At 32.8% G+C, this 15,738-nt stretch overlaps 1 protein-coding gene across 1 annotated transcript; it reads right to left on the minus strand.

Moving 5' to 3' along the window:
* Positions 1-10,258: 10,258 nt before the first annotated feature.
* Positions 10,259-15,444, minus strand: LOC107840059 (phospho-2-dehydro-3-deoxyheptonate aldolase 2, chloroplastic). The gene is made up of 5 exons (XM_016683777.2): positions 14,688-15,444; positions 12,548-12,825; positions 12,102-12,378; positions 11,116-11,361; positions 10,259-10,752 (listed from the first exon to the last, which is right to left on the minus strand). Exons 1-5 carry the CDS (start codon positions 15,189-15,191, stop codon positions 10,501-10,503), a joined length of 1,557 nt encoding a protein of 518 aa, XP_016539263.2. The 5' UTR covers positions 15,192-15,444; the 3' UTR covers positions 10,259-10,500.
* Positions 15,445-15,738: the final 294 nt, after the last annotated feature.

Here is a 15,738-nt window from a genome sequence, read left to right on the forward strand (position 1 = left end):
TTCTTCTTTTGAGGGATGAATTACAATGAAGGAAAACCCCTTAATTTATTAGAGAAAACTAACCTTTGGGTTTGTAACTTTTTCATAAATACACATACACAATATATGATAAAATAGGTATTCACTATATATGGTAAATTAGACATTCACAATATATGGTACATTTATAACAAAATTTAACATTTTCTGTTGTCCTTCTGAAATTTTTGTCAAGTTAAACTCCAATATTTTGAAATTTCACCCGATTTGTTTTAATAAAATAAATGGAATCAAATTAGACGGTGGTCTCAAAGTGTTACGGAACTCTTTCACAAAAATAACTTTCGATGTCGCAAGACGAATTGAGGAGGCGACATTTGCTGGATGCACGACTAATGATAACGATAACGAGGTTGAGATATATCAAAATTTAATGGATCAATCTTTTTTTCTTTTTGTTAATGGTACATAAGACTTATGTATCGAAATAAGATTTGTGTTTCTGATACATAAAAATTATATATCAAATGAAGTGATTTTATGAAGAAATTGGAGGATGGTGGTATTTCATCGGTTTGTTGGTCGGAGCGGTGGTGATGGTGACGGTTATCGCTTTTCAACAACTAGAGGAAATTATTGATTTTGGGTGTGAGATTCAACTGGAACAATGGTCAGTAATGAAGGATTTGACGGGTTAGAGCTCGCGACAATTTTGAAGCTGTTGCGGTTTCAAACTTTAACTTCGACCTATCATTTCACGATTCTTCTTTATTTCATTGCATATACATCATTTTAACCCTCTGCATGTATACACGCACCACAGGCGCGTGAAAGAAATCAAATTTGACTTTTTAAATCAATTAAAAGTTGTCACATATAAATAATTGATATATAATTTATATATATATTTTAAAAAAATTAATATTTATTTTCTTTTTAAAATTACCCTGTACCCTCTCTCCCCCCCACCCCCACCACTTCTTCTTTAATACAATGTCACCATTAAAGCTCCATTGAAGTTTTTTTTTTTTAAAAAAAAATCATATCATTAAAGCTCCATTTTATAATGCATCAAAACCCCCCGGAACTTGTCCCGACAACTAACTTTAGCATTAAACTAAGCTTCTATTTATGCTGACGTGACATTTTTTTTTTAAAAAAAAAAATTCTAAAATGCCACATCAGCATAAGGGGGGAAATTAATTCACTTTAAAGATGTTAAGAGGGTAAATAATTATTCGTAAAGTTTAAGTGCTAAAGTAAGTTGTCGAGACAAGTTCGGGGCGGTTTTGATTCATTATCTCTAAATCATATCATTTAATACCCACTATTTCTTCTTCAACACCATTAAAGCTCCATTGAAGTTTTTTGTTTAAAATCATATCATTAAAGCTCTATTTTGCAGTTAAACCATATCATTTAACTATCTTTAAAACTCAATTCAATTATGAAACTATTTTGAAGTGGTTTGAAGAAAAAAAAAACTGAATGGGGAGATGCTGTCGGAGTGGAGAGATTTGGCGGGTTAGGGGGAGATGCTAATGGGTGGGGGTGCTGAATAGGAGTGGAGGGTCGAGGAGAGCTGCTGGACGCCGGGAGGGAGCAACCGGGAGGGGGTGGGGGTGGGGAGTTATTGGATGGGGTGAGGTGATAAATTAAATAAAATGAAATAATTTATTAAAAAAAATAATAGAATATAAAATTAAATATATTTAACATGTGGTAGCACCTGATTGGTGCGTTATTCACTCTCTTTGTTGTGACTGAAATTCAGCGAAAAATAATATATTTGCAACGAATTAAGTATAAATCGCGGGGTAATAGATCGAATTCTTGTTAGAATGTATCTATTATGATGTATCGATTGTCAAATTACGAATTTATAAAATTAAAATAATTTTTTTATATAATTTTATTTAAATAAAAAATAAAAAATAATTAGGTGTGAACTTATTGAAATTTACCTAAGTTTTACAATTTTTCACAATCATTATATGGACCATGTAAACCCAAATGAAAATCAATACAAATTGATTTACTAATAATATTGCAATATAATAAGGGATAATTTTTGAATATTTATAGTAGAGAAATAAATATTGAATTTTTTAATTCAAATTATGAAAATTCCATGTCATGGATTTATTAGTGGATTAATAAATCTTCAATTCTAAAATTTATTAATAAATTTTATTTAGATGAAAAGTTAAAATTTGCTTTGATTGAGCACACGACTATCTACGTGATAAAGTGTTTTTAATTAATATTTAGATTTTGTTTGAAGCGCTCATTAAATAGATAAGTTGATTGAAAATATATCACTTTATGTGATAATAAGCTCTAAAACTTTTTTTTTGTTTTAATTAAAATTTATGCGTATAATAAAAGGAAGTAATATTTTATATATGTAACAGATATCTGAGTCGCACAAAAAGCCTTTTTAAAACTTATATTTAATTATTTTTTTAAAAAAATATTCTATGATGTATTTATATATTGAATATGACGTAATATAAGTCTGTGAATAATCTTTACTTATAAATGCGGTGAATACTGGAACGTCTGGTTAGTTTGCCGGAAAGGAACGCAGGCATAAAAATTAAATTTTATCTACAGTTAATTTACAAAATATTTTATATTACTATTAAATAAATTTAATATATTATTATAATTTTTTTTTACAATAACTTTTTCGAGATCAAATTTACTTAATAGCACCCAATATTTTATAAACTTGGCAAAATATTGAGGATGCGGTAATAGGCTGTAAGTCTACCAAGACTACAGTCATCACGTGTGTCATTTGATAAGAAAGTTGTGAAGCAAAACTACAAAATACTACAGTACTTACTTTATTATTAGTACTATTTGGTCATAAGGATAAGATTGTGAAGCTAAATTACAAAAATATGGTTGTTTTAATTTAGCATAGTTTTTATCGAATGTTTTTGAGGTCACATAATATCCTTTTCAAATCTTACTTATTAAAAATATTTTAAACTGTATAAATGAGATATTCTTGTTTAGGTAGGCAGATTTTTTTTTAGAAAAAAAACACCAAGGCAGTACTTAATCTGACTTGCATTAAATATAAATATATAATACGATAAAATGACCTTCTGAATCCTTGTACTATATCGGTTTTGTAAGTTGGATACTTCTACTTACATGTTTGTCATCTGAATTCCTGAATCCACTAAAAAATAACTTTTTAAACACAATTTCTGATTTGGCATCCTATGTGGCTGGGACCACATAGGAGCATTTGTTTTAGTCTGCAGCCGCGCGTCAGTCATAAAATAAAGGCCCCCAACGATCAAAAAGGGTTACAACACCCATTATAAATGCTCCTTCTTCCTCATTTGCTTCCAACGTCATTGTTGGAGCAATTTGAGCTTTTTTTCATCCCGTCTTCTCCATTTTTTTTCTCTCCAAGTTCTTGTTCTTTAATTTTTTTTCCTGCTATGCTTGTAATATTGGAAAATTAATTTTTTATGTCATTTTTTACAACACCATGACAGTTCGAATTTATTATTGTGTACTTTACGCGGAACTTAAAATGTCAAGAACACCAACCAATGAGGGAAGAATGTTTTAGTGCTGTCAAAAATATCAGGTTTGTACTGGTTGTGGATTCTTTTGATGGGCTGATGAAAATGAACAATATAATGGTAGACATCGAAGGCAATGAAGACAACAATGACTGGCAAGATATGAAAGGCACGAAAGACATGAAAGACCAAGCATTAGTATTGATATCACTGTTATCATTATTGTTGTCATCTGGTTTCTATCTATTGTATTATTTAAGATGGCTTGATCTATGTAGTTGGTATGTACAATGAAATAAAATTAAAATTTAATGACAAACACCGTTGTCAACATATAAATCTGCAATATATAATATCTTAACAAGAGTTGGCATCAAAATGCTTGTCTTAACAACATCTAAAATAAGAAATGAATCAGAAGTATTAAAAAATTATCTTAACAATACTTTGGGATCAATACAGACAGAGAATTATACTAATGTGTTCCTTGAATGCTTGTTGTGAACTGATTCTTGCTGGCTTGAGTGCTTGATGTGGGTTGAGTAGTTGGAAATGATTTTGCCTTTGATTTTTTGTTTCTCTGTTGTTGCAGCTGTCTTTGAGTTACTGCAGCTTCACATTTCCACCTTCGTCCATTAGTTTGAAACCAAAGTCAATATTAGTTGGAACTGAACTAATAAGTGTTGGACTATGTAATACCCTTTCAGTATTTTCAGACTGTAAAAATAAAAAAAATCAGTTATTCATGCACTAATTAAAACCAGTTAAATGTAAAGTATATTATATGAAACTTACCCTCTCTACCAGGCTGCCACTTGGTCCAAATAACACACCAAAATCTGCTTCTTTTACCTTGGTCTTTTTATGCCAGATTTGAACCACCTCTCAAAGCTGTACTAGTCTTCCTCTTTTGGACACCAACACCACTAGTAGATTGCTGAGTTGTAGATTGTGTAGCAGTAGCACCCACTCCTGAAGTGGTAGTGGGTATCACAATAGCTTTAGGCCTCACACCACCAACTGATGCAGCATTTGCAAGTCTTCCTGTAGTTGTTGGTACACTGTGAGCATTTGCAGGCCTTCCTGAACATCTTGGTGCACTGTGAGCATTTGAAGGCCTTCCTACAGGCCTTCTGTTGCTTGATTTAACATTTACAGGCATCTCTTCAGCTGTTAAAGCATTTGTATCTCTCTCAGCAGCAATAACTGCAATACTAATGCTAACTTGCACACTTGGTTGACTGCCACAACTACTATTGAAATTTTTTTTCTATAAAAAAATATGAGAAGGTCAAAAACACATTCAGAAAGAGTTAAATTCATCAATAAGAAAATTTATCAAAGTTGGACATCCTTTCTTGTTGTGTCCAATACACTTGCACACAGAACATGTCATTTTTCTTCCCATTCTTGTAGCCTTTTCAAACTTCTTCTTAACAACTTCATTCGTAGCTTTCTTTCTATTTTTACCTGGCTTTCCTGACATGGGAGTAATCTCATGTGGCTCAATTGGTGATTTTGTGCTTCTTGGCCACATGTTAATATTTGTCATTGATTGAATATACTTATCATATGCCTTCAGGTATATTTTCCTTTGATACCAGTGATCAACAAATGACTCCACATTCTATCCCTTGTAATGCATTGCAGCAATTGCATGTGCACAAGGAATTCCCTTTAGTTGTCATGACCTACAACTACATTACTTCCTCTTCACATTAACAGCATGTGTATAAAGTGGATCACCAATCTCAAAGCCCATATCACCATTAAACCTCACCTTATACTTGGCTGCATATTCACCATTCTCTGCAAGAACTTCCATAGCCATTGGTGATACATTAGTGATTCATTTTTCAGAAAAGTCGCTCATTTGATTCATTCTTTCCATGACTTTGCTTCTTATTTTCTTCAACATAGTGATAATTGTCTTGAACCTAGCAACTAAAATTTAAATATTCAAAGTCTCACACATGTTGTTCTCAACCACATCACACCTGCTATGTTCCTTAAAAAAGGCCTTACACCATGCTTCTTTGTTGTGTTTGAGCAAATCTTCCACAATTTCATCACCCAAATCACTCATTTTATTAAGTTTCTTTTGTAAGTACAGTTCAAATGGGGCCCTTGCAACCTGTCAGAACTTTTTTCTCCTTTCCTCACCACTCCAAACCTGCTTTCAGTTGGCCCATCTATGTCTAGCACATCATCTATGCTTAGTATTCGACAATAAATTAGTAAGTTCTAAATGAAGACCCTATCAAAACATATAAAACAATAGTTAAACATTAAAGGCATCACTGCAGCAAACTAAAAAATAAATAACTGAAAAATATGAACATATGAACAGTTATACCTTCTGCATAGCAGTCATTACTATCAGGTCTTCACCCCCATTTTCTTCAAGTTTCAAATTATGACTGATGCACCTAAGAAACCAATACCTTGTGTCCTTGGTTTCTTTATCAACCTCAGGCCATGCTACAGGGTACATTTGATTATTTCCATCTTTGAAAATGCAAGACAACAAGATACCTTTACATACACCCTTGAGAAAGGCACCATCTAAATTAATTATTTTTCTGCAGCCCTCTTTCTATGCACTTTTTAAGGCTCCAAGACAAATGTAAATGCCCATAAACACCTTTTTTTCTTCTGAAAATACATTCTTGGATGTCCTAATAGATACAGTGGTTTCAGGATTAGTGGTCCTCAACTGTTCAACATAGTCATACAACCTAGAAAACTCTTCAACAAAATCACCAAAATTTTCATTCGATAGTCTGATTTTTCCCTTTCTACATGTTGTTGTACTAACATACAACCCATAGTTCTTTCTTAAAAATGCTTGAATCAGATGCAATTTTATTGATGGATCACTCATAATTCTATCCTTGTAATGCTTACTAATCCACAACGGGTTGCACATCTTCTTTCTTGTCCATTTAGAACACTTGTGTACCGAAAAATAAGTTTTCACTGTAAAAAATTCTGTGTTATCAACACTTTCAAGAATAACTCAAGGACAACCCTTATGTTTACACTTAGCCCTTATCATTTCCTTCTCATTAGGTTTCAATTTAAGGTTCACACCTTTTTGAATAGAGTAACTCTGCAGTGCCTATCTAAACTCAATAGCATTCAAAAAAATCATATACAACTGAAAACATACCTTCTTTGCAGTTTTATCAAAGTAGATCTTAATAGATGAAGTTTTAGGTAGTGAATCTACCACTCCATCATCATCAACAAGATCTTCTTCCTCTTTATCATTAATGTCAATACCCAAATCTGTACTATAAAAATAAGGGTCATTCCCGCCCAATTTACCTTCATATCTAACCCCCTTGTTCTTACAAATATCCTTAAAACCAGCATCTATACCTACTAGTTCAGATGGTATCTCATCTAGATTCACCCTATCAACCTTTTCTTTTGCTTGTTTATCGATGTTAGCCTTTCTTATTTGAAATGAATCTTCATCAACATCACTCAACTCTTCAATGTTTTCATCAACAAAAAGTGAATCACCATCAGAATCAGTGAAATCAAAATCTAATTCAGAATGAGAGGTTTAAAGATGGTATGTGGAGAAATCATTAAATTGACCTTCACCTAAGTCTTCACGAGAAACCTTAGCTTTTTCTTTTTTCTGCCCTAGGAGACTGATTTTCATTTATATATTCATCTTCATTTATATTCAATGGATGAGATGAAGACACATCAGCCCTATCAGGTTTGAAAGGGGATGCCACATCACCATTACTAAGTAGTAGTAATGGTGGAGTGACTGCCACATCATCATTAACAACTATAGGTTCACTAATTTGGTGAACCACATATACATCAACCAAATCTTCATTTTTTAAACTACTTATAAGGCTTAAAACATCAACATCATTTTCTAACTTGTAATAATAGCCTTTTTTGTTTACTCAACACCAAAAGGTTTCAATTTTTTTCACATCAAAATCTGCTGCTAAGTTATGAAACAACATAACATTAAGCTCATCAACATCTACTCTAATTTTATCAGGAACACGAACTCCATTTGCATACCTTTAATCAGAGTCTGACAAAAAGACACCCCCATAGGTGAATTGAAGTGTTACAATTATGTCCATTTATTTAAAAAATCTGTACAATGACAAGATAACATATAGATTAGGCAATTATTCAGAAAGCCCTGTTTTTTAAAGAAAAAACAAAGAAATAAAAAAATCAATTCTGATTTTACCAAAAAAATTGTAAAGTGTAATTGAAATAACAAAACATGTCATTGAAGACACAAAACTACTATACACACGTTTAATAGTAGCATTAAACAACAACAAAATCAAAAGCCCCAAAATTTTCGGACCCAATTATGACTTTACCAAAAAAATTCTAAAATTTAATTGAAATAACAAAAAATGCAATTGAAATCATAAAACTGCAATATATAGCCATAATACGAGCATTAGACAACAAACAAATCAAAAGCCCCAAATTTTTTGGACCCAATTTTTCATTTTACGAAAAAGGCAAAACTCTAAATTCTAATCAAAATTCGATATATGCCATTGAAGGCTTATCATCACTAGAAATACTACCTACAATAACACTACAGATGAAACAGAGTAAAATTAGATAAAAATTTGAAGAAAAAAGTTCTTAATCTCGAAAATCCTAAAATCAGTAGAACGAACATCCATTACATCGACTAGAAATTTCAAAATAATTACCACATACTACAACTAAACCGACATATTAAATACTATAAGGATTGTAAGAACCTTCAACAACTATCGGCCTAAATTAATCTAAAATTGTGGTAATTTTGAGTTTTAGATGAGAGAGAAGAAGGGTTCAAATGACCTAAATTTTAGGTCAAAATTTAGTATTTATACTCTACACACGTTATTTCATATGTGAAAATTATTTTACACATAATTAATGACGTGATCGTGATTGTGCAACACGCACAACTGAATAGAGCGATAAAGAGTTTAAAAAGTTGTTTTTTAATAGATTCAGATCTTCAAATAACAAACACATAAGTAAAAATATCTAACTTACAAAACTGACATAATACAAGAGTTCAGAACATCATTTTGTTAATATAATACATTCTATATGGCAATTGCTAGAGTGGTCTTTATCTCTTCCATAATTTTTTATTAGGAAAGACCTCGATCCTTGAGAGAATATTATTTTAGTATTTTGAGGATGGGCTTGTGTGAAGGATCAAAGCACATTCCACAATTGCTGATGGATAGATATTCTTCTGATCTTCTATTATCCACAAATAATATTATTTAAAGAAGTAAATGTACTTATGTGTTGTTCTGTTACATGCTCCAATGTTGGGTACTTAAAAGAGTCGGGAGGAATTTTTCAAAACAGCCTCTACCTCATCAACGTAGGGGTAAAGAAAGTCCCTATACACTCTATTCTTTTTAATTTTAATTTTTAAAATTATATTAAATTTATTATTATTATAAAAAAGTAATTGATCAAAATTATTTTAATATACATATAGTAGACTAGTCTCATTTGGACTACATTAATATATTTATAATTTTTTATTATTATTATTATTAATCTTCTTTTTGTTTGTTTTTGTAAAATATTATATTAGTTAAGAGTAGTTCAATAATTTCTCAATATTTTTAGAATATTAAATTACATATTCGTTTCAATTTTTTGTCCTATTTTCCTTGGTTCATTTTATTTAAGAAAGAATGTGTTTTTCATTCTTGAAACTGTTTAAGACTACAAGATTAAAAGATATTTTGATTACATTTCTTGAGTTTAAAATTACAAAATTTAAAAATATTATTTCTTTTTAAAATTTCATGCTAAATCAAAATCAGACAAATAAATAAAATAGAGGGAGTAAAAATTTTTTGTAAGTTAAAGAAAAACTTTTTCGAACAAATACATGCATTAAAACCCTTTTCATTTTTATTTTATTGAATTTTTTTTAATGAAAGTCTTTTAACGATCTAAATTGAGTTTTGTCTTATGTTGAATTAAGTTTATTTTTTTTTCTCAATTAAATTTAAATTGGCTAGCACATTTTTTAATAAAATAGTATTGTATTTAAATAATGTAAAAAATACCCGATGTAAAAAATTATTGTATGATCATGTCAGTAAATTTAATTATAAATAAATATATTATTTAAATTAAATTATTTATAGATCTAATTCAACAAAATACTTTTGTAGATGTTTCTTCAATTGGTGAAAGCTCATGAGGTTATTAAAACTTCAATTAGGGTAAGAAGACAAAATAGAGTTTCTTGTGGGGATTAAAAATTAGGCATTTCCACATAAAAGAATACTACAAAATTTTAAATTTGATTGGATAAATAGATCTTTTGTGGTGTCACTATCACTTTTTTTATGACTCATCACTTCTATAACATTTAGAAAACCCATATAATTAATCAAATTTACTAAAATGATTGAGAATTTGAAAAGTCATTAGACCTTTATTTAAGGATAAAATGGATAAAAAAAAATCATATGAGGACTACCAAAGTTAGAGATCCTCCCTCATATATATATAGAGAGAGAGATTAGTAATAATATTAATTTTTCTTTAGCTTCTTTATGCATTTACCAATTATATTTTAAATCTTCTCAGTAAAAATTTCAATTGCGTGGCGCCATAGCAGACACCGCTGGTTTATTGGTTTAAACTGACTACAAAGAAAAATAGTGGTTTCGTCAACAGAAATAGAAAAAGAAAAGAAAAGGCGACCCCTTAATCAAACCACACAGAGCCAGTTCACTTTAGTACATAGGACCAATGTACCTCACAGATGTTATGTATACAAACTTGTAACATATAACTATATGCTAACAGAGTAACAGTCTACACACAACTGGATGTTCACACAAGACACTAAAACATATTACTACTATAATATAACATTGGATCTTGCCTGCGAAAACAAGGGAAAGGGTAGTAAGATGGTTTTCTAGAACCCAAACTTAGGTGTCAATCTTCTTTTCCTGAGGCGCTCAGCGATGATAAAAGCAAGTTCAAGTGCTTGAGAAGCGTTGAGTCTTGGATCACAATGTGTATGGTAGCGCGAGCTCAGATCATTGTAAGTAATTGTCCGAGAGCCTCCCACGCATTCAGTCACATTCTGACCTGTCATCTCCAGATGAACACCACCAGGATAGCTACCTTCTTGATCGTGTACATCAAAGAATGCTCTTAACTCATTCTACAGAGATATATACAATCGCAATATAAGCTAAAGGTAAAAAGAAATTCACTAGGACAGTATAAAAAGCAAAAGGTAACCAAATTTTCAAGTTAACGCTCAGCAGATATTATCAGCGATTAATCTCTTGCCCTCGCACTAATTCCGAGAGGTAGATATGATAGCATGGAACCATCAAACCTGTTATCAATGTTTAATGGCAAGAAACCTTCTCCTAACTGAGAATTTCAAAATACGTTATCAATATTGACAGGGTGGCAGATAATCCTTTCTGAAAAAAAATACAGCAGAATCCACATACAATGAGAACATAAACTCAACATTCTTATATATGTAAATACAATAAGTAGAATAGCATCGTACCCGGATAGAGTCAAATGAGCGTGTTTTGAGTCCACAGGGGGCTTTAGTGGTATTTCCGTGCATAGGATCACTCACCCAAGTGACGATTTGACCAGCTCCACGAACAGCCCTGATCAGATGGGGAAGCTTTACTCTCATGTTATCAGCTCCCATCCTGGCAATCACTGTAATCCTTCCTGGTCTATTTTGAGGGTTAAGAATGTCAATAAGCTTGACTAGGTCATCTGGATCCATTTTGTGACTCACCTGCAATGTGGAAACAAAGTTAGCTTATTTAGCATGTATCCATCAATCAGAAGACAAACTATGTCTCAATTCCACGCTTAAACTCATGGAAATTAAGGGAGCTTAAAACGTGGATACTATGTTTTTTCTACATGCAAAAGAAAGGGTGGATACTAAAATTATACAGTGCATTGGCATTTTAATTCTGGTCAGTATTCACAATCTACATCCCAATTTATATGACAGCCAAACGTTTTGGGACATCTCAAATGCTTGACACCATTCTTCTAATATTATCATTGATAAGACTTCAAGAATTCAAATACATGTATAATTTTAATTTTATCTTTTGATATGATATAAGTTCCCTAAGTTAAATAGAACAAACTCCATCGCTATTCACACTTCATATAGAACAAGACCTAAAACTTCAGAAAATATTAATCCAAATCTTATGTTATCTTTTTGCTAATCAGTTTTCAAACATTCTAGACTTTTTACCTCTAATCACAAGCTAAAAGTTGAATCTCAGCATGTGAATGGTTAAAGAATAGACGAAAGTCCAGGCACAGTCAAATGCATCTGTAAGGCATGACATACAATTTACAGTCTCCGTCTTTTCCTACAACTCCTTATCACATGAAGATGGCAGCCTTAGGTTTATTGTACCATCTTTCAAGATACTCTTCAAAATCCTTCATAATCAGTATATCTTACCACGCTACTTCTTTCTAAGAAAATAGAAGTGCAGTAAACTGTACCTTGATTCCAAGTGGATTGGCAATTCCTCTCAGAAACTCAACGTGAGCGCCATCCAATTGCCTTGTTCGTTCCCCAACCCAAATCATATGAGCAGAACAGTCATAATAAAGGCCAGAAGTTGAATCCTCTCTAGTAAGTGCTTGTTCATAAGGCAAGAGAAGGCACTCATGTGATGTCCAGAAGTCTGTTGTAGTCATGATTGGGTGGTCAACTGTAAGCCCAGCAGCAGCCATGAAGCCCATGGCTTCATCAACTCGGTGAGCCAGTTCGCGGTACCTTCAGGAAACATAACACTCACAAAATTGTTAGTCATAGAAGTTATAATAAAAAGACATTCATGACTACAAAACCAAAAATAGACAAAACAATTTCTTTGGATAAGTAATACTAATAGACTAACAATTCCTTTCGATAAATGACAAAACTAACATAGCAGAAGAAATACCTGTCACCTTGCTCACTGTGATCAGTAAAGTCGAGATTCCACTGGTTAACCCTCTGCATGGCAGCATAACCTCCAGTAGCAAATGCCCTGAGGAGGTTCAATGTAGCTACAGACTGAGTATAGGCCCTAATCATTCTCTGGGGATCAGGAATTCTGGATTTCTCATCAAAAGCATCACCATTCACATTGTCTCCCCTGTAACTTGGCAGCTTCACGCCATCCTTCTCTTCAAATGGATCAGATCTTGGCTTTGCAAATTGACCTGCCATTCTACCCACCTAACCAGTAAAGTACAAGTATAAACAACCAAATCTTGGTCCACAGCATACAGAATCAATCAACAATCAAAAGTAAAACTGTCTTTGTTACAACCACAGAAACTGCTAAAACGAATACATAGCTCGTGATTCTAAACTTTGAGATGCAGTTGCTGATTTGTCTGCTTGATATGCATATGAAATTTCAGATAATTAGTCAAAAGAGAGAATTTCTTAATTATACTTCGAACCAAGACCTAAGCATCAGACTAAAAATAAGTTTGAAATATAATTTTCACCACGACGGAACAAGCATCATTTGATTTATTTCAAGCGCATCCACATCTGTTCTATGTATTAGGCTAACCATCTAAAGTTGTTCCAGAGCAATCAAAAGGAATAAAGACTTCACTTAACAGATGCTATAATCAAGGTCAAATTTAATCATTTTAGTGTCGGTTCGTGCAAAACATAACAATCTTTTCCTCTCCCTACTAAACCACCAGAAGGGCACAAACAGCTTAAGACCAAGTTCTGTAAAATTGTATTATATTGCAGGCAAAGACCACCTGCAGGACAATACCCCATATGCCATGTGATCAGGAGAATCACCAAAAATCATTACCGCCTTTTTCTTTTGAAAATGTCATGAAATTTTTATTAAAGGATAGCACCATTGGCGAAATGCAGTTTAGTACAATAGCTACATGTGAAGAGAACAATGGAAATTAACCATCCTATCAGGTTCCTCAACATTTTCACTATTACACCAAAAGGCTAAGAGAGCTAAACATCTGTGCTTTAAGTTACAATCTTTTCGTTTTTGACTTCAAAGTATCTCTAGTTTCTTTCCTTTGACTCGGTCCACCATATAGCCAATGGTGTAGATTTTAGTCGATTTTTTTTAATAGCCCTCCTCTATCCCAGCAATGTAGCAGGTCTTAAGGGGATTCTGGCATGCACCATTTAATTTCAAGCAACTTTAGTAACAGGAACTAGATCTGGTCTGTGATTCTGCAATGGATGAATAAGTGTTTTGCGTCTTCATGATCTTCTTCACACATCACACATCCGTTGCAAATAGTAATACTACCTCTTCTTTGTAGATTGTGTTAAGTCAAGCCAGCCATTGTGGCCACTAGCCCTGAAAACACACTACTCTGGAAGGTGCTTTGTTTCTCCATATCAACTTCCATAACCATACCTGTTCTTGTTTGTCTAGTTTGGGACAAAAATCTATACGAAGACTTACTGAGAAAAAAAAATACCTATGTTCCTTCCATACAATCCTATCTGGAGTTACCTGTTATACTTGGAGGACTCCTATCATCTGCAAAAAATTATTCATCTCCTACATTTCCAAATCATTGCACCTTCTTCGAGAGGAAATGGAGTGAATCAGTAATCTTCTACCATGGCATTGTGATTATTTACTCTGATGAAAATAATAATAACCGATCTTTGAGGGCTGTACGTCCTAACCATCTTTCTTTTCCAAAATTATTACTCTTTGTTCCGTTTTATATTGCAAATTACTATTTGGAGAGCCATACATGTTTCTTTAACAGCAATGTTTCTACACATTCTTAAAAGTAGTGACTTTTTGCAACTACTTATCAAATCTCTCCATTTCAATTTATTTGTATTACTTTCCTTTTTAGTCTATTTAAAAAAGAATCTCTCTTCAAGTTTCGGCGGCAACTCTTTCGTTTTGGCTTGTCCATGACATATTTAATAATACAAGATTAGCTGACATTTTGGTACATTCAATATATATTTACGAAATTCAGAAGTATTTGTTACTTTCTTAAACAGTGTATCAAGTCAAATTCACGGCTATGGTGCCTGCCAGCCTAAAACAAAAGAAGTAAACTCAAAATCACCTTGATGACAGGCATTTGACCACCAAACATAAGGACAACCCCCATCTGCAAGATGACTCTAAAAGTGTCCCTGATATTATTAGCACTAAACTCCTTAAAGCTCTCAGCACAATCACCACCCTGTAACAAGAAAGCATTACCAAGAGCAGCTTCACCCAATTTCTCTTCAAGATTCCTAGCTTCCCCAGCAAATACAATTGGTGGATAAGTCGAGAGGGTTTCAAGAACCGATTCCAGTTCTAACTTATCAGGATATTCAGGGAGCTGAAAAGCTGGCTTCGATTTCCAGCTCTCAAGACTCCATTTTCCATCTGGGTTTTGACCAGCTTTTGTTGTTGATGATGGTGGAGATTGAACGGCTGAGATGGGTTTCATTCTTGGCTTCATTTTGGAGGAGATGAAGCTGGGTTGATGTAAAGGTGATGACTTTGGTGCTTGTAGCCATGAATTGGGGAGGGCTGAGCCACCCCTTCTGCCGCCGGAGGTGGTGGCTGTCGCAGCCATTCTTGTGGAGTGGTTGGGCGGGTGGGGGTGGACAAGGAGAATAATAGTAAAATGGATCGGTGAACAAGATAGACGGACACCTGAATTTGCTCAGACGAACAAGATAGACCGTAGATTATTGTCTTATTAATCGTCCATTTTTTCTTTTAGTTATCTATGGTCCTTTATTCTATTTCACATTACTATGATTAACTGAAAATTAAATTTGAGTAAAGAATATTTCGGCAAAAAAAACACTTAAATCTTTCACGTTTGAATGTGTCATGACATTTTAATACAATAAAAATAAGTACTCTATTAATTAAGAATAAAATATAAATTTAAAGTTTTCGAAAATACTACTACTAACTTTCTCTAATAATCCAACTCTCAAAATAAAATTTCATGTAACAAATTACAATAATAAGTTCATATTCAGTAGACCTATAAACTTGAGTGTTGGGGTATTACAGTTGAGCATAATTGAAGAGTTCACGAGGAAAAGTAAGAGTTTTCATTTTTGTAATACCGAAAATATTATTATCACTAGCTACTATTGTACTACGAT

Source organism: Capsicum annuum, chromosome 8 (genome assembly GCF_002878395.1).
Source record: "Capsicum annuum cultivar UCD-10X-F1 chromosome 8, UCD10Xv1.1, whole genome shotgun sequence".
NCBI lineage: Eukaryota > Viridiplantae > Streptophyta > Magnoliopsida > Solanales > Solanaceae > Capsicum > Capsicum annuum.

What these genes read in the sequence shown, in the direction of transcription:
- LOC107840059 (XM_016683777.2), bottom strand. Translation starts at nt 15,191, where the DNA reads ATGGCTGCGACAGCCACCACCTCCGGCGGCAGAAGGGGTGGCTCAGCC. An exon ending in CACAGTGAGCAAGGTGACAG is followed by an intron (nt 12,379 to 12,547) that starts GTATTTCTTCTG and finishes TGTTTCCTGAAG; the next exon opens with GTACCGCGAACTGGCTCACC. An exon ending in GCTCATTTGACTCTATCCGG is followed by an intron (nt 10,753 to 11,115) that starts GTACGATGCTAT and finishes ATATCTCTGTAG; the next exon opens with AATGAGTTAAGAGCATTCTT.